This window comes from Pelecanus crispus, chromosome 4, assembly GCF_030463565.1.
Source record: "Pelecanus crispus isolate bPelCri1 chromosome 4, bPelCri1.pri, whole genome shotgun sequence".
Classification (NCBI taxonomy): Eukaryota; Metazoa; Chordata; class Aves; order Pelecaniformes; family Pelecanidae; genus Pelecanus; species Pelecanus crispus.
In genome coordinates, this window is record NC_134646.1 from 35,918,276 (window position 1) to 35,938,091 (window position 19,816).

General features: G+C 44.5%; 1 protein-coding gene across 1 annotated transcript in view; it reads left to right on the forward strand.

Annotated features, from left to right (window-relative positions):
* Positions 1-19,816, forward strand: part of FAM13A (family with sequence similarity 13 member A) — a 135,505-nt gene that overhangs the window by 73,927 nt on the left and 41,762 nt on the right. Inside the window, exon 9 of the mRNA XM_075709479.1 lies at positions 13,911-13,952. Within this exon, the coding sequence (XP_075565594.1) occupies positions 13,911-13,952 (42 nt within the window). The remainder of the gene's footprint in view (positions 1-13,910; positions 13,953-19,816) is intronic.

Consider the following 19,816-nt stretch of genomic DNA (forward strand, 5'->3'; position numbering starts at 1 on the left):
AAGGAGAGGAGAAAACTGATACCCCATTGAGGGGACACCGAAAGAAGAGAACAGAAACAGAAGGTGGATCTGAAGGTGCTGATGGCCCAGGGAGCCCTGGGCAACTTCAGTGTTCTCTCAAGGTATCTGGTTGATTTTAGCATGATGCCGTGAACTAACCTTCTTCACTGATGCTAATTCATAAATTAATCTTTCTGGTTATTGCAGCATCTCTTTTTGTTAGTGAAGTCTTTGTCGAGGATCTTAGTCTTTTAAGCTCATTTATACAGGCAAGTCCCATGGAAGTTACAACAAAATAGCTAGGGTATGAATTCAGAGTACAGTAGCTATTTGAGTTGTTCCACCTCCATTTATTCAGCAAGCTGCTCTGGAGAACCCTAACTACTTTCCCATGTAGATGGGTCCTTAGTTAAATGTGGAAAATTATTTTTTTTTTTATTATTATTATTGGCATCCTGGCGGTAACACTCAGTTTATAGAAGTGTAATAAACTATGAATAATTGTGTGTGTATAAAAAAAGACTGGCCAGGAAGAGGCAATTTGATTTATTGTCAAATTGTGAAACAGTACAAGGTGCTTTTGTTTTATACTGAAGCAGTTTTGTGTATCAGTGTAAAATCTTTCTCTCATGGTTTTAGTTGCTTGAGAGCACATATGGTGCATTTAATATAACAGGAAGTCATCAAGGTATTCATTTAATTGCCACAGATAAGAGCAGCCCAGATCCGTGATGGCAAGAGTGCTTTATCAGCATTGCTGACTTTCCTAAAAAGGGCCCTGTGCTGTGCCTGGCGTGACTGTGGTGCAGCAGAACGGGCTTGTGCTGAGGCAATGGGCAGAAGCATTACTAATGCGCTTCTTCCAGTCAGCCTGCTGACAGGAGCAAATATTAAACAGTTTAGCGTACTGAAGCGGAGCCACTTCTCGATTGACCTCTGCATCTCTACTCCATGCCACCACTTCCTGAGGCTGCAGCTGCCCGCTGCCCTTGTTTTTAAGATAGAAAACGCCCCTGCCTCCTGCTGAGAAAGGTCAGGATCTGTTAGGCATCCCTGTGAAATGTCTCATATCCTTCTGCTAACCTATGAGTGTCTGCCGCTTCTCCAGAAAGCTGATGTGGCTCGTGTCTAATTTGCATGATCTACATCTGTATGGAAGTCGGAAACATGCAGGTACTAAGCTCTTGCCCCAGGTTTCTCCCAAACCAGCGCCAGTCCTCACTGGCGACGGTGCTTTTAATATTGACTTGAATTTTTGAAGATTGGCATATCTGGCAGTGCCAGAATTAGCCATTAGGCTTTTACCACCTAAAATGTTGAAAGGATCCATTCTCTTATGTCCCTTTATCAGTTTGAGATTGTCCCCTTTTCCGTCGCATAAAGTGTGCAGTGTGGTAACATCGTTCACAGGTAGGGCAGCAGCAGAAGGGTTTCTGTCCAGCGCCGGGGGAAGTTGGATGTGGTTCCTTAGGCGTTCTGGGCAGAGGAGGTGCAACAATAAAAAAATAAAACTTTGAGTATGCTCCTTCAGCAGCGGTCAAACGTTTCAGTGCAAGACCTTCTGACAGATTGTTACTGTTCGTTTTCTAAGGCTGCTATGCCCTGGAAAGTGGCACACCCATTGTGTGGGGTTCTTTTGTTACCGCTCTTCCCAGCCCCAAATTTCCACCAAATAAAACGGTGTGTTTCGTTATTTCAGAGCAGTATTTGGTCAGCAGCCACAGATGTAGAAGCAGGAGTGCTTGAGGGTGGCCCACTGGGAAGGTCAGTAAAAATAAGTTCGGCTTCTGCAGCACTTATCTATTAATTTCAAACGTTAAGGGAGGAGTTCTCCTGCGCTCCTCTTCGCTGCGTGTCCAAATCGGTTGGCCAACTACCGCACAAACCCTCTGAACCCCAGCAGCATCTGCTGCAGCGCAGAGGGATGGTGGGTTTGACCGCCCCGTCGTGCCAGCCCCTGTGGACGCCTGTACACGGTGAAGGCGCCTGCACGCAGCAGCGTGGCTCGGCGCAGCTTGCAGAGGGCTAGTAGCTCGGCGATGGTATGGTAGAGCTTCGTGTGGGCCAGGTGCGTGCCGAGTGCCCTGCCCGTGGGCACCCCACCCGCCCCGGAGAGCACCTGAGGCCGTGGGGAGGGAGGTTGGGGGTGACTACATTGCACGCTGGGTGACATTTGGGGAGGGGGCGGGCGGGTTATCGTTACTAAAAGGGATACAGAAGACCTTGTGGGGTGTTTTGTGTTAAAAGGTACCCTGTGGTAATTAGCCCTCAGCTTGTGGCATTTCTTGCAGGCCCAGGACCAACTGGACATCATAAACCTCTTTTGGTTAACCTGTGTCTGCCAAGGCCGCTGCGGCGGGACGGGGGCCGGGACCCTCGCTCCCGGCGACGGCCAGAGGGGGCCGGGCCGGGCCGGGCCGGGCCGGGCCCCGGGCCCGGCCAGGCCCCGGGCCCAGGCCCTCGGCGGCGGGGCGGGTCGCCGTCAGCCGCCAACCCGGGGCTGGCGGCCCCTTCGCCCCTCCCCGGGGCCGGGCCGCGCCGCCGGCTCCCCGCGGCGAGGCGCTGGCGGCGCAGCGGGCGAGGCGAGGCGAGGCGAGGCGAGGCGAGAGGCGAGGCGGGCGGCTGGGCAGGCGGGCGGCGGCCCCATGGCCAGCATGGCTTGCGAGGTCATGCCCCTGCAGAGGTACGTGTCCGGCCGGGGCAGCCCCCGGCCCAAAACGCTGCGCGGGCAGGCGGGGCGCGGGGCTTGCGCCGGGCTGCCCGGCCCGGGGCTCGGGGGGAGCCGGGACTCCGGCCCTGCCGGGGAGGATGGTGCCGGGGCAGCGTAACAGGTCGGTGTATTAACGGGGGGGGGGGGGAGATCTCTGGCTTCCTTGTGCCGGGGGAGGCTCGATGTAGCGCCCCGAAATCCTTGCAGCACGCTCCTTGGGGGGAGCCTGCCGCGGGGTGGGAGCAGGGTTTACAGGGATTTAGGTGCTCCGCGGCCATCCCCTCCCGGCGAGCGGCGGGGGTCTGAGGGCGCCCTGCGGCCAGGCAAACCTCTCCCTCCCGCCGCCTCACTGCAGCAGGGGCTGGACTGCGGTACAGGGAGCGCAGCCGAGCCCGGCCGGGCTTGCCCCTGGCGCGCACCCCACCTACCGCTGCCTGCTTCCACACCCAGCGTGGTCTGCCTTTGCGGCTGCCTGCGCAGCATGGGCGAGAGGTTTAGTTTGCGGAGGAAAAGGGCGCTTGTGTTTCCAGGGTGTCGAGACGCACCTCCCTTCAGCACCAGCTGTGAGCGCTTACCTGTGCTGGCATGTGCTCCTGCCACACCGTGGCAGGGATAACTGCAGTCAGGCTTTGGAAATGGCAGTGCACCGACCCGCTGGGGAGGGGGAGAAGTGTACACGGTCCTTTTACTGAGTCATTCATTATATTTTTGTTAATTGTTCTTTCAGTTCTTAAAATTAGGCGTTCCGTAGCTCCTCAGCCTCGTTCGAACAGGCTGAATATCAACCTTTATGTAATCTACGAAAGAGTAAATAAGTAATTTAGCCTGCCATTTCAGCACTGTGGTGGTGCTGTTTCAGCAGACGCTGCGGAGTTGCTGCTTACTTGGACGCAATAAAATAGTAACTGAAATTGCTGCCCAAACTGTTATTGTCTTGATAAAGCGCGGGATCCTCTGCAGACAGATGCAGAGGAAGTCTCTTTTGCAATAATTCAGTTGCAGGGTTCCATGTTGATGACTGCAGAAAAACAGAAATGCAGTTTGAATGTCTTAAAGAAGTAGTAATAGCGCATCCTTCCTATTTGAGGGATTAGGATAACACAATATTTTTAACCTTTTTGTGTTCCCGGGGATCTGCGACTGTCATAGCGGAGGTCAGAACAAGTGGTTGTTATTGTGCTCTTGACTATTCACCCCAGGGGAAGATAGGTTTCACAGGGTAGCTCTAATTAGACTCTTTGGGTTTTGTTGTTGCAAGGATTAACTCTCAATCAGTTAGAAATGCACTCTGCACTTTAAAACTGAAGATTTTTCTTCAGACTCCCATTAAACCTTGAGCATGGTACAGAATGGTTTGAGCTTTGCAGTTAAAAAAAAAGATTCACAAAATTCTGGCTGCTTTTCCATTGCCTTGATCTATTTTTAGGATGTGTATACTATACTTTTAGCACCTAATTTTCTTTGGACCTAGGGGCAGACAAGCTCAGACTCCCAGATCCCTTTACAGCAGCATTCCTCAGGCTGCACTTTTATTTTCCTAGTCTTCCCCTAGGAAGGTTGTCCCCTCCCTTCTGAGTGCAGAGTTTTGCCATGGAAGTGGGTCTTGCTGGCTTTGGGCATTTTTTTTTCAGCTTCAGGAAAGGTGGTGCCTGATAATGGTTAGTACCAGCACGGGTAGCGCTATGCTTATAGTTGCTGTGAGGTGGACAGGCTGATGCTGCTGTTCCGGCTGAGGGCACGGACAGCTCGCAGTGCAGGATTCCTGTTGCTGGGTCTAAAGCTGACTAGTGGCAACCTCCAGGTGCTGCGGCTTGGGGCACTTCCCAAAGTGAGAGCATGCCTCTTCCCCCCTCAAGAAAGGGAACAAGCTGCCAGCAGTGATTACGCTTGGTTCCCTTCCTGGGCGGATGAACTCCCTCCTGCCCGTCTCCTGCAGGTGCCCCGCGCTGTGCTCTCTTTGGGCCACAAGTTGGCCGTGCTGCGCTAGCCACGGGAAGCCTCCCGTGCATCTCTGTGTGGCTGGTGTATAAAACTTGGGAGAGGGAGAAAGGCTCCGTTTAAGCAGCTGTGACATTAAACAGCATTTGTCACTAGAGCGGCAAAGTGTTGGATCTACCAAGGTATCTGTAAGCTGTGAGTCTGTCTTCCTAAAAGTCATATAATGTGCTTGCGTAGAGCCAGAGTGTCATTTTATTCTATATATAGATGTCTGTGGAATGGCACATGGTGGGTTATGGTGGCCTGCTGCGAGGGAGTGACAATGGGGATGTCAGGGTTATGTTTTGTTGCATGGGAAGAGGTGGAAGGCCGAATGTGTTGAACCCTCCACTGCAACAGGTACTATATTGCCCAAGCACTGCAAGAGGCACCTGTGAATGTCACATGGGTTGCGTTGCATTACTGATTTTCCAACAACCTATCCGCCAGTAACTGTCTCTTCTATTGCTAATAGGCTAACGCGTTTTCTGAAGAGCATTAGCTTACTTTAATAACCTAGATTCCTAGTTAGAGCATTACTAATGCTGTTAGTGTGTGTTTTAATTCATCTATTCTAGCTCAGTCTATTGCAGATTTAACAAAAGCTGTGCAAAGCTGAAACCTGCGGCAGCCGCCTTTGCCAGTTGCATCTGCCAGTTTCCGTAGGAGATAAGAAAGGCAGGTACACACTCAGGCGTTGTTTGTGATCAGTGGCCTCTCTCACTTTGCTGAAACAAATCAAGGCAGAGGAAGAGTGAAGCCATCACAAATATTTTTAGAAAGTGAATCTGATAGAAGTAGGGAGTGTGACTGATCCGTTTCTAACCTGTACAGCAGCAGTTGTCTGCATGGGCTGTCTCGCTTGCAGTCATCATTGGGGTTGTTTGATTTACCTTACTGGTTTGTTTGCTTGGGGTCTTTCACAAATAACCAGTAATTCAGCCTGAGAACACTATTTGTATTCCACCGCACTTTCTTCTTTGTTTGGAATGACCTCTGTGTTCTCTTTAACACGTTAGTGAGCGTTGGTGTTTTTAAAGTTGTATCGTAAAGTCTGATCCTTTGGACTTTGTTATCACTTTCTATCCAAGGTACCTGGGAGTGTTTGACAAGCCCTCGTGAATCATGTTCGGGAATATGTATGTGAAGTATGTTCTCTGAGCGTGGAGAGGAGTTGTACCTGGGGTTTTTTGGTTTGGTTGGTTTGGTTTGGGGGTTTTTTTCTGGTGGAAGAATGAAGATAAATTCAGACCTATGGTTCTCATCTTCCTCAAGCCATAGTCATAGCCTGTTACAAAATGCCATGTGAATATTTGGTTTTCTAGGCTTATGCTTGACCCCCAGCTGGGTACCCTGTTTTGTCACAGCTGTAGCTTGATGGGTGTAGGAGCCTGTGGAATCTCTTCCTGCACATCACTGGGTGAGCGGGGAGGCTCTGACTAAAAGAGGAAATTGGTGTGGAAATTTTCTATGGTGTTTGCCTCTGGGATGTCCACCTGATTAAGCAAGAAAATGCGAATATTTACTTAAAAAACTGGGCTCTTAGATACCTTTATTTGAAGCATGCAGGCTTTTAACAAACAATCCTGAAATTGAAATCTCTGGTTACCTAGTAACAGTTCTTCACCATTATAATGCAACAGGTATGTGTGCATTATGCAACTTCACACTGTTAAATTCTGAGAAGAGGTGAGACTTTGGCTGGTACATTCATGCCGCCTCTTTCTGACCCATTTTCTAGTTTTATCCTAGTGGGGACTATTGCCAAACCACAAGTAGAAGAAAAGACACTGCCCTGTCTTTCATAATAAGCCCCAACTAGTTTAAGAAGTAAAACAACAAAAGCAAGCTGTTTAACATTGACGTCATTTTATAAAAGATAAACATGTTTGCAATCCAGGAGGATAGTAAGTAGAAAATAATTATACGAAATTATGCTGTCGAGAGTTCCAGTAGATTCAGATATGTTAATATAAATAAAAAATCAGCCTCTCACTCACAGTGGCATTTAGTCAGCAAGAAGTTCTGTTCATTTCAGCTTGTCATGGGATAGCCTGTACTTCCCTGATGTTTCTTTGAAGCGGGAGGAGATGTGCAAAAAGGCTTCAGTGTATTTTTTTTTTTTTTTTTAAATTCCGTTCAGGCAATGTGCCTCAATCTCAGTGCCTCCTCACGCACAGCCTGCGCAGTTGTGCCTGTGGATAATGCAGTATATTCTCATTGTGTATGGCTGTGTTGTGTGTTAGTATTTCCTAGAATTAAAAGGCTCCTACTCTAGCCTTGGGTACTCGTGCCTTAATCTTGGCTGTGGAAAATAGAACAAGAAATAGTGTGTGCTCCTCAGATGTGTGACATTGATCCTTTGTATTCACCTCAGCTTGTCTCTGTGAAACAGTAATAATGGTATTTTGAATGCCAGATGAAACAGGAGACAGAAGCTCATGCTTTCGGAGGGCTAATGGGGAACTCTCCCCCAAAGAGGTCCCTTCCTATGGCCCCACAGTTACGTTGCTGCACACTCTGATCTCGCAGGCTTAAGACGTAACTTCGTTGAGAGACCTTTAAGAAAAACACCGCTGAAGAAACGGCTTTGGGGAAGATGGCGGGATTCTTTGGAGAGTAATAGTTAAACCAATACTGATCTACCCCTGCCCAAGTTATTGGAGATATTTTGCAGAGTATATGAGTTCAGAGCAAAGAAGCCAGGTTGTCCACCTAGTATTTTGGCATGCGGCTCATGTGGTGAGTAGCTTACGCAGGTACTTAAGCGTGAGCTTAACTTGTTTTCAGTGGTAAGCATGGTTAGGTGTAAGTGAAACTATTGTGAAGACCGAAGATAAATATCTGAAATGACATGTTATGGTTTTGACTACAAAAGTTACTCTTCAGGGAAAATGCAAATGTTTGCATGGAAATAACTATCACGGAGAAATAGCGGTTAAACATTTGTTTTTAGGCAGTTACTGTATAGTGCATTCCTCATATCTCCCCCTTTGATTAAGGGTATAGAGCAAGGGTGGCATTGCTCAACAGTTGATGGTAAGTGCTGACTTTTAATGATGACCGTTGTATCACCACAGTGTTATCATGTTAGATTAAATTCATGGTTACTCTTGCATCAAGGATGGTATTATTCTTTCTTCTTTTGCATAACATACCTCAATATTTATTTGAAGGAAGTTTATTTTGAAGGCTTCATTTGAAGGAAGCAGCTTATATTGCCTGCTATTTCTCATTTGCAAAAACATTACCTTTTACCCACTGCTGTGAAGCACAAACTATGAGTAAATCACTCCATTGAGAAAATAAACATGCAGTAACTTCTCATGAGCAGTTTCAATCTTGCATTTGTCGCAAGCTGGAAGTAACTTCTATGGGGAAATGGCTTGGGGGGGGGGGAAGAAGTGCTGAAAAATTTGTGACTAAGACAAGCCATTCAGCAAAAAGCATTGCTATGGTCTCAAAATCAAGGCTTCCTTGAAGCTCTTTTTAGTGTTGTTAATGTTGAATGTCAGAATAAGTAAATAAACAATATTGTTAAAATCCTCTGCCATTGCTAAAATGGCATGTCTACTAATCGGGGGGGGGCACAGTGGTTCTAAATGGTGAGAAGAAAACAAGAGGGGGATAACTTCAAAGTCTTAACAAGTCACCGAAGTTTAGCCTTCCTTCTCCTCCCCCCAGAAGCTGCATCAACTTTTGCTATCATTCGCAATTTGACGTCACTGAATTTTCAATGCCTTTTTGTTTGATTGCATTAAAATTAGAAGCGGCTATCTCATTGCCTGAAAAAAGTATTCTCACTAAAATTTTTTTTTTTTTTTTTTTTTTTTTTTTAAAGCCCAGAATACCTGTGGTGGAATAGAAAGCGAGACATTTCTTTATCTAACTTTTGAGGTCAGAACAAATAGAGCCTATGGCAAGGCATTAGGAAAACATGACCTTGGCTGAGCGGCATGATCCTGCCAGCGTCTAGGCCCTTCATCTCTGGTGCAAAATGTTGACACTTGAGTCAAAGTACATTTTAATGATTGTAAAAAAAAAAAAAAACAAAAAAAAAAACCCCAAAAACCACCACTATGTTTTTTAATTTAATGGACTAAATGTCATATTTAACTTCTGAAATGTGATGTGGAGTAGGAAAGCAGCAGTAGCTTTGCAATGGAAGTTCCAGTGCCAGCAAGCCAGGATGGAAGAACTGCTGATAATTAAATGCAAATAAAACAAGAGGGAAGGGCCCTGAGCTACCTTCTGACCTGAGGTGAGAGCTCAGGCCAGCGAGGGGGCTGCGATGGGGGTATCCCACATGCATGTAAAAAAATTGGGAACTCTCCGTCTAAATGGATGTTTTACAGCTTCAGCTCTGGAACGGACTCAGCAGCTCCCTTATTCTTTCTGAAGGGCAAGATGAGACATCGGGGGGAAAAAAAAAAAAAGAATACCGTCATTACATATTTGAGAATGCGATGGGTGTAACTGAAACATTTCTATTGCAAAAGGGGGAGGCAAAAAAAGGTAACTGTGGTTCTGTAATGGATATATTGTTTAACAGTTAGACTTCACCCAAGCTTTCCTATTTCCTTCTTTAGAGACAGAAAGGGTGCGTTGTGTAAATGTTGTGAAATACATGTGCCTCAAAATCCTAAGATGTGCTAAACTGGTGGGTGATACTGGTGTTCCTTCCAGTCTGACAAACTTTTTTGTTAGCTCAGTGGAGGTCACAAACATAACAATATTACTTCTCTATCTGTAAAATAAAGAGAAAAGTTTTTTCAGTTTGGATGGTATTTGTTTTGTTTTTTAGCAAGAAGGAAGTGATAAAATTTTTAGGTGTTCTTTAGGAGTGTGAGAAACTGCTGTCCCAAGTATTGCAATTAATTTCTGTTTAATCCCTTGGCTTAGGGGAGCTATGTGTAAGTCTGAGAAGAAAGAGACTGCTGTATTTTACACTCACCTGCTTGGCCAGGTAATCAGTGATAGTTGAATAAATAACTGAATTTTTTTTAAAGTTATTTCATCCCTTCAGTGCCTTCTGGCTGTAAAGCATGTGTAAAGCTGGACAAAACTTTGAGGGTATTTAAAAAAAAAAAACCACAACACCTAAATTACTACCAAACCTGCTTGCCTAATTGATAAATTCTTTGCTGGGCAAGGTAAAAATTCAGACCGTGTAAGAGATGCACATCAGAATGACTTGTCCCCTCCATACTGTGGAAGGTTGACTTGGTTTGCCAGGTCACTGTGCCAGGTATTAAGCTTCCCTTTCTTTCTGGAAGGGTTGTAAATCCCATTAACTAAAGAGGAATTATGCAGCCCAAGTGCAGTACAGTTAAATGTTAAACATATCTTAGTGACTTCTAGCATTTTCTTTTTAAAGAATACATGGCAGAAAGAGCTTCCTAGTAATACTAATAAACCCTTCAGTACAAGGTGTTTTAAAAACAAGTAAGCAGTGGTTTTTTAGTCAGCATAGCGTGAATGATAGTGACGAAGAGTCCTGCGTGGAAGGTTTTAAACGGATTTCTAGCCTGTTTATTGTGTAGTATCAACTGATGATCATTTATGATTCATATCTTGTACATTTTTGCTTGCTTGCCTCTTTTATATCCGAAACCATGTGATTAGGTATACACAGGTGTAAAACCTCTCACAATTTTCCTTTCTTTGATTAAACTAATTTGTGCTTGTGTGTGTTATGTAAGCACATGAGTTTATTAACCGATATACAAATAATTCATTATTTCATGAAGTATTTTAATCAAAACAGAATCTGGGTGTGCTAAGTGATTGCAGTAGGCCTTGGTAGTCTCACGTCTAATTTGAGGGATTGTGAATTATGTGGAATAGCTGGTTTAAATCTGTTTATAATTTACACAGCTCATGTCTTCCAGCTTGAACATGCTAAGGTGCATGAAGTTAGGGAAAGATGTTTGGGATATGTTGTTTTTAATGATTTAGGGGGGAAATGGATAGCTTTACTCAGATGCAGGAGGTCTTTTTAAAGTTAAAAGATTTTTATGGTTTTCTCAAAAGTCTAGATTTCATTCTAGTTAGCTTGGAGGTGTTCATCCCAGATGCAGCTACTGATCAGTGCTGCACGTGTAAAACTATAATGTGCTATTGGATAAGAGAGGTTATGCACGGCTACAATTACTATCAACCATGTAAAATTTTGAAACATGATGATCTAAATGAAACTGGTATTTGATTTCTGCGTTCTCTAGAGCTTCTTTCTCTCCCATTCCCAGCTAATGTTCTTAAAATACTTGTTTCTCCTCAGTTGCTTTGCATGAGTGGATAATGTTTTTTTGTACAGTTATAAAACTTCCTTGAACTTGTGGAGCAGCGGTTGTACTTGCTGTGGAAGAAGAGGAAGGTTTCAGAGTCCTTGTTGAATACTACTTTTCCATTTGATCTGTCAAAGCAACTAGTGGGAGTATGAGTATAAGAAAGTTAGTTGGGCTTTTTCAGTATCGTTGTGCTACTGTGACTTGCAAGTTAATGACAAACCCTGAGATGAGGAAGAGTTTTTATGATGGAAAAGAAAGCATGTTTGGTGCGGCTTTGACAACTGCCACTGGTACGCAAAGCAGCATTTGGTGTTGTCATTTGAAGTTGCATTGATGCACAGAAATCTTGATGGCACTGTGAACTTTACATGAGAAAACATTTTTCATGATTCGTTTCTGTCACTGGGACTTGTTTGCTTTGAAATTACAAGTACAACCATTAATGTAATGAACTGAAGTAGCAAAAAACTTTACCAGCAGCTTTGTGAGTTTAAAGTAGTTTCTTTACACTTTTTTTTTTTTAAAAAAAAGTATATTCCGTAAGTGCTAAATAAAGAGATAACTTTATGCATGCAAGGTGAGAGACTCTGCATGTCATCAGGGGAGGGAGCCTGTACCTGGCAGAGGTTCTCACCCGTGCCTTTGTTGCAGGTCATCTTCTGGGAAGGGCAATGATGGGCACTTCCATGTTTCCCTCCACTTTTTCTAGGCAGTGTAAAAGCCGTAGCAGTTTCTCACAAAGACCCTTCAGATGATGTTTGCCTCAGTTCATGCACAGGCAGCTGCGTTACCTACCTGGTTGCAGGCAGGTGCTGTCAGCCCACCTTGCACTGCTCCGTGCGCTGGCCGGGTCTCAGAGGAGGGTGACAGCAGCGTTCGGCGCATCCACAGCAGCAGCCGACTGCAGCCTGCTCCAGCTGCTGAAGACGGGCTTATGGAAGTGGCGGCAAAGTTTCCAGTAGCAGCTGTGCTCCCAGTCTTCTTGGGGAGCTGCTGAAAACTGCCCAGTCACTGTTGCGTTACAGAGGCGATGCAAGTTTTGGCAGACTGCGCTGATTTCGGAAGCAGCTTCTCTTCCTTTCCGGTCTGTGGTATTTGGTGTTACCCTTGAATCAGTATTTTGGGCTTCCCGCGAGACGTGCTGGAAGGTCTTTTCTGTAGATGTCTGTAGTTGTCCCTTTATGAATCTAAGTGTACTGTAGTGGGGGGGCTTGAAATGATGCAGAATTAAACCCCTGTGGGTTTTTTTCTGGCACACTGGCTTGCTCACCTGTCTGTCTGTCTGCCTTCCTGGCCTCCTCCCTTGTGCTCTTGCCCCCCAGATGAATTTGGCGTTCGTATTTGTGGATCTGTTATAACATTGGCTGGGTTCGAAATGAGCTGTGGTGAAATTGGCCTCTGGCTATGTTCAGTGTGAGAGCAGGGTGCTTACCTGGCTGCAGGCCAGTTTCAGCTCATCTTGCTGAGGGAGCTTCCTGCTGGCTCCAGTGGAAGCTGCAAAAGGCACCTGTGAGCACTTGATCTCCTAGCTGCAAAACCCACAGAGATGTTCCTTTCCCATTTATTCTGTGCTTAGAGAAGCTTTTATAAACCAATAAATAAAATCCTTCAAAATTCAACAGATTAATGGACTCAGGGCTGGCTTTCAAAAATTGTTCAAGCTTGATCTACTTCAGATCCCTATTGAAGTTGGTCAGGGTGATCAAAGCTCCCAAGTGACTTGAATTTGAAGCTGAGCTCACCTCAGCATCCTTCCATATTCTCTCATCCTCTGAACAAGCTCAAAAGCAATGGATGCCTTCACAGTGTGGCAGTGCCCCGGGACCTGTGGCCAAGTACCTGTGGCAAATTGCTGAGTGCTGGCACAGTCCCAGGCTGCTGGAACAGCGGGAAAGCAGCAGGGAAGTTCTTGGTTTCCAGTGCCTGTGAGAAGTTATCCTTTCTGGTTTTGTTTAAAGTAATTTATGCAACTTCCCGTCTTTTCTGCCTTTCTGCTGAACTAGCTGTGCTCTTCAGCAGAACCAATTAAAAGTCCTTTGGGGACGAATCGACCTCGGTGGCATTTCCTGCATGCTTGGGGGAAGGCGAGTGTCCTGCTCTGGAGAGTTACAAGGCTTAAATGCCTTGCAAAGCTGACCATTTATCTGGTTGGAATGACTAGGTGAAATTCATTCGAACCCCTTCTTAGAGCAGCATGGTCTTAAATTGACTAAACCATCAGTCCACCACACCTTTAAGCTTCACTGCCCAGCAGCTCATTCTTACCCTTGTGCCAGCACAGGCATGATGAGCTGGATCAGGGAACAGGTTGGCCACACACCATGTAGTTACATTTGGGCCAGGTCAGTTGACCACTGAAACGCTGTTTTGTCAGGGGAGCTCCATGCCAGCCGGCGGCAGCCCCTGATCTCAAGCCTATGGAGATTCCAGCATAGTCAAATGAGCTTTCCACAGGAGCAATAAAACTGGGGAATTCCTAGCCTCATGCATACACCCATGGCTGTTTCTTTGGTCTCTCAAGATGTCATTTGGGTTTTTCCACAAATTTCCCTTTAATAGGCAGGTTGTTTAATTCTGGAACAGCAGACGGCAAAAGGCTCTGGTGGTTTTGCTAGCAAAATGCTTTATTGTTGCTATGGGAATAGTCCTTGCACTGCTGCAGAGCCGGAGTGACTCCTGGCCATCTAGCAGGAGATCTGTTGCACCACGTTTGTGGACACTGAGAAGTGAGATGGATTCTCAGGATTTAAGGAATGTAACTTAAAGCTTTCTTCCATGAGTACAATCAGAGGACGAAGTAGACATAAGTGTTACCTCTGTAACAGGCGTACTGTTTCACTTTTGTTATCTCTGCTTTTTAAGAGTGAGTATCTTGAACTGCAAATACAAGACAGAGCTGCACACTAACTTTAAAAAATATGTTTTGTTTTTAGCTCCCAAGACGACGAGCGGCCTATGTCACCTTTCTATGTGAGGTATTTACTCAATTGTTTTAATTTCTTTTTCCGTGTGGGATTGACTCGGTATTGGAATTAAATGTGGGGAGTGATGCCAGAAATGCTGAAAGGACTGTAATCAAACTGAAGATTAATGTTAAGTTTGTAATTATTGCACAGCTAGTGGGATGAATGAGTCTTCGGAGATACAAACTCTGTTCCAAGGTTTTTGTACTTGGAGACGAGGCTCAGGGTTTAATGCCAGTCTTGTAAATTCTTAATTAGAAGATGGACATTTGTTTCCTCTTTTCTTCAGTTCATTATGTAGCTTAGATGCCCGTCATGAGTAGCTTATAATCTGTGGGCACAGGAGAGATTTTTGCCACAAGCTTTGAGGAACTGGCAGCGTGTGCTGTTCAGAAAGAAACCAGGAACCAGATGGTGAGTCAGCAGCCCATACAGCAACTGCTCCTCTCCTGCAGCCCAGAAAAGCAGGAGAGTGCCCGGGTCCCCAGCGTGCCTGCCTGGAGGGAATGGCGCTCGTGCTGTATTTGAACAAATTGTGTTTCTTGTTTTGCCAACTGGAGGGCAAAGTCACTGCTTGTAAAAGTGGCCTAATTCTCTTGACATCGTTGAAAGTTTGCTCTGTTTGCTTCAGTAGCAGGCTCAATTCCAGTGCTTTCATTTATACTTAGTGGAAGAACAGGAGCCAGGGCAATTAACAGTGAAGGGCTGCAGAGGAGGAAGGGCCAGATATTATAATTGGGTTCTTTGATCTCTGTGAGTTTAAACAAATAAAAAGAAATCCCTGTGGTACTTTTTGTGAGAGCAGTGATATTTGGAATTCTTACAGAGATCTGTTAAACTTGTTAATTTTCTTGCATATATTCCTATTTATTTTTGTAGCTTGGGTTTTTTCTTAGAGAATTTTTCTAACATAAACTACAGAAAGCGTGCATTTCATGCATGCTCTTACTATGGAGACTTGCATTAAAACTGTGCGGAAATGTGGGTCAGCGAACTGTTCATGGACTAGCTTGATTACGTGGTCTTGTCTGCCTTCCTGTTGATTCACCATCATTCCCTGCAGTGTATTTGCGCAGATGTTGCCTAGGCTGTGCTTCAAAAGCTCCAAACTGTCTGACTTGGTTCTGCCTTTCCCTTTGGGAGATTATTTTGTAGCTGCATATATGCCCCTGTCACAAGTTCTCCCCAGTTTAAATCCTCATCCTGTCTTTGCGTTGAAAGTAGTCCCCCTCTTTCTTTCTGGCTAGATGTGATCTTCAAATGATTGTAGGCTTTCATTACATTTCCATGTGCCTTACTGCTTAAAACTATCCTTCGAAGCCCTTTCCTGGATCATGGAAGGATGATCCAGGAAGGAGATTCTCTTCAGCTGACCTTGTCAGGGTTGCCGAGGAGATGAGGAGCAAGGAGCGAACCTGAGGAAACTGGTATCAAAGCAGGACATTTCTGAGAGGGAGGAAGCAGGTTTGGAAATTTTAAATAGAGATGTGGGCATATTAGGATGCGGAACAAAGAATGACTGTGTCCACTGGAATGAAGGGATGGCTTTCTGTGGGAATATATCTTGCAAATAGGAAGGGAGCAGTCAAGAATAAACACGTAGTTGGAAAGTGAAGAAATGGCTAGTCGGAGCAGAGAGGGAGCAGCACACCTTGCAACATGAGGCTTCATGCCAAGCTTGCATCTTTTGTAATATTGCTGAGACACAATTACTTGTAAATAAAGCTAACAGCTTGTAAGTCTTGCTGCTATTTATCACACATCAAAAATGGGTACTCCTGAGGTCAGTTGCCAAGTGCAATTAATTTGGCAGGAGAGCTGGTGCTGGCTGGGTAATTCATGATGCTTCAACAACTGAGGAGTGAGTGGCCAGGTTTTTTTCTGTGCAACTTTGAATGTTCTAATTGTTGCCCCAGAGCTGCGCATGACATATATAGGAATTGCGTTTCACACCATGGAAAAGGAAGGGGAGACTGTCTGCTTTAGCTGTCTTGATGGTCAAATCTATTTGTATTGCTACCAGCCATACTTACATAGTTTGAAATACTCTTCAAGTAATCCTTCAAGTGAATCATGAATGTGTATGTACAGAGCGGTCGTTGTTGCGTTTATACAGTAGTTCCATGTAGATAATTATGCAACAAGTTAATTAAATGGGAACAAGAGCTCTTTAGCTTCCAAACACTGCGTAATACTTGGCTTTTGCCAGACTGAAGGAGCATTGTGTCCCTCCGTAAACCAGTTTTGGTAGGATCAAACCAGAGACTTGATTCTTCAGTGCTGTACCATGTCAGCTAGTAATGGAAATGTTTCCCTGCATGTTATTTTTAACAATAAGGCAAATGCTCGAGGTCTTAAGTCAGAATTGTCAGAATGGCACCAATACAATATTTCTTAAAATGGCACTGATTTAGGGTTCTGGACTTGTTTGGGGTTCTCTTCTTTAGACATTGGGAAAGTCATGATCAAGTATAGAGTTAATCACGAGTGCTGCTCTGTAAGGCAGTAAGCATTAATGGTATGAGAGTAAGTGGTAAATGAGGCAAAGTGTGACATAGGTTTGTCAAGAGAGGTGATACTGGTACAACCAAATTATTTTTTGTAAGACTTTGCAGAGAGAGGAGGAAAAGGAGTATACCATCTCTGTCTGATGTCAGCAGAATGCTTTGTTATCATGGCCATCTGTATGGAGAAAATGGGCATTAGTAGTAGAGCTTAAAGATGGGTAGGGAGGGCGTGAGACCTATAGGTATTGCTGGTAGGAGAGGAAGGAGGTTGCTAGTGGAGCTCCTTAAGTGTCATGGACTTGTTTTCTGTAATAGCCACTGGCATAATAAAATAGAATCATGCTCATGAATTGGGTTTATAGCAGAAATTTAGGAGGAGTGTATGGGATGAGGGTGTTGTCTGGGAGAAAATATATGACAGTGAGATGTGATATAGGATGATTGAGATAGATATAGGTATATAGAAAGCTAAGCATGAAATATAAGATCTAGGATGAAAAATAATAACACGGGTAACAGTCATGCATCTCAGGACTAATAATGAAAATCCATTACATGAAAGGGGAGTTCCTCACATTTGGAAATGCCAGGGAAGAAAAGGATGTGGGCATACTTGTTCGTGGAGGGATGGAAGGGAAGCATGGGATGAAAACATTCAAGTTGGAGTAATCACATGACGGTGGATACATAAAGTGAACTATTTTCAGTATACTTAGAGGAAGTATGGATGCCCTTGTATAAGAGTCAAATGTTTCAGTAACTCATGTTCCAATGGCATTAGATTTGTGAAGATGATTAAAGAAGTGGGCAGACCGTTACAAGATAGAGAAAACAGCAGGAAAGGCTTATTTACCATAAGAAATGAGCCAGAGTACGCATATTCCCTCTGGGTTTTAGACAGAGGGGAAGGATTGTTGATGTTAAGTAACAATACTGATGCAAGAGAAAATGTGTACAAACAGGCGATGAATAAATTTGGGCAGAAAATTAGAAATTCTGTGACTGGAGCCCTCTTTTGTTTGGCATTGCAAGGATGAGGCGGGCCTGACCAGTTCGTGAGATCTGGGGTTTGAACCCATTCACCTGCTGCTGACCAGCATTATCTTCTCCCTCTCTGTACTCCTTGGTAAGACAATTTGTTGACTCAGCTGTGCTCAATACCAGGCAAGGAGATTTCTGCACTGTTAAAAGAAGAGGAAAACCTTGCTGGGTGATTGATTGTTCCAGGGAGTTGTGCCTGAAGGGCATTTACGTTCCAAAACCTTTTGTAATGAAACCTTGTGGTAAAGGGAGTTGAGATTGTCAAAAAATGTGTAGCAGTGCTCCTTGTATAATTCTGTAATAAGGCTGTGAATGTCAGCTGTACGGAGTAATCAGTACTGAGAAACAGTGTGCAGTTTCAGGTAATGAAGCAGCATCTGGCAATGGCAATTCCCTGTAAGCACGCTTCTACCCAATGTGTGCAGTGAGTTTTTAGAAGACTGGGAATCTACAGATGTGTTCGTGCTGGCGTCTATGCTTTAGATTTGACATTAGTCACGTAGATGGTTTCACAGGAGTTTCCTGATTAGTACATCCTGAGATAAACTGGAGTGATATTACAGGGGGGAAAAAAGCAAAAGCTTTGTGGTGTGGAGGTTCCTTGGTAACATGCAGAGTATTAAACTGAAATTGGGATGAGAGCTGACATCACAAGCAATGCCGAAAATTGCGTTAGATACCCATGAGTGCAGGGCAAGGCATTGGACAGTTTCGCCTGTTTTAGTAGTACTTTCCTCTTGAAGTACTAATATCCTGTTGGCAGTATCCAATACAGCTGACTGTTTCTCCTTGTAACAGTTGTTAATTTGAGACAACTCTTTTTATATAATACAAGTCCAGTATTCTTAATCTGTAGTATATTGGGTAAGATGTTTTACTCTGTTCTCAGGTCAGTTTTCTGAAGAAACTGAAAAATCTTGCTCTAGATTTCACACCTGCTCAGAAATTTGCTTGGCCACCTTCCCACTGGATGCTTCCTCCTCACTGGGGCATACTGTAAGAGCTCCTAAGGCCCACAGAAGCGCTGGGCCCTTTTACAAATCATGATTATGTTGTGTGATGCACATTAATGTCCTGCATCGCATCAGCATTGGCTGAAAATAACATCAGGCTGCTGGGTGCCCCTGCTTGCAGTTTCCAGCTGCCCTGCGGGTCTGAGGCCCCCAGAGAGTGTTTCCCTTTTCCATAGAGGAACCCGCACAGACACAGCCATCCAAATTCACCGAGCTAAATCAGGTGGTGTGTTTGACAGGGTTGTCTCGGCTCCAAGCAGTAGGTGTCAGTGTGCACCCATCATAAAGGGTGATCCCAATGCAAGCGAAAAACAGCAGGAATCCTGAAGAAAACAAGACAGTTGCTTTTAGTGGGGTTAGTTTTCTGCATAGTAAGAAGGTAGTGTCAAAAATAATGTACCGCATTTAAAGGAAGGATAATTGGATCTGAGCCTGTGAAACCATGAAGGTGCTGAGAAAACACTAAAAGTGCATCCTCTGTGTGATGGGACATCCCTGTAACTAAGAGCACATCTCCTTATTTTTAAACTCATTATTTTCACATCTTATATGTGGACACAATCCTTCTCTTTGGGGAATGTGTGTCAAATGAAGTAGTTGTCAAAATAGATCCCATGTGAGTCTGCACTACTGCATGTTGCAGTGTGCAACAGTTGTGGAGAGTGAATAATGTTTAGACTATATAAATACTTATGAAAAAGGAATTTCCCAGGTCACGGGTTGGAATAATATATTCGGGAGGACTTCAGAAATTTCCTATCTGAAATGTCAAAGCCATTTAAACATCCTCTGCTTTGCTGGAATGGCAAAGTGGTAAAAAGTTTTGGCATCTATTGAGGCTTTCTTACTGTTGTGCTTGGCTTTTAAAAAAAACAAAAACAGGAAAAAAAAAATAGCTTTGCTTCCTGAATAAAGCAGATGGATTGTAAACAAATCTCAGCAATGAGTGGCCTTAGTTCCAGATTGCAAGTATAGCTTATGATTTAGGCCATTAAGTATGGTCAGGAATTAATTCATTGACTTCATAAATGAAAACCCAGTCTGGGAAAATACTATGCCAGTAAGTCAGTTTGCTCTGGTTGATGTTTTTACTTTGCTCTTCTAATACCTGGATGCTAATACATTTTGCTCAGTAGTGCCTTGCATGAGAAAAACAGGAGATGGGGTTTGATGTCCAACTCAGCTGTCACAAGATTCCCACTGTAGACCAAACAGGGTGCAGGTATTGCATGAGATAATTCTCACTCTGGTGCATATCTTTAAACCTAGTGAGTGCTAGTTGGGGGGGGGGGGGGGGGGGGGGGCAGAGATTTAA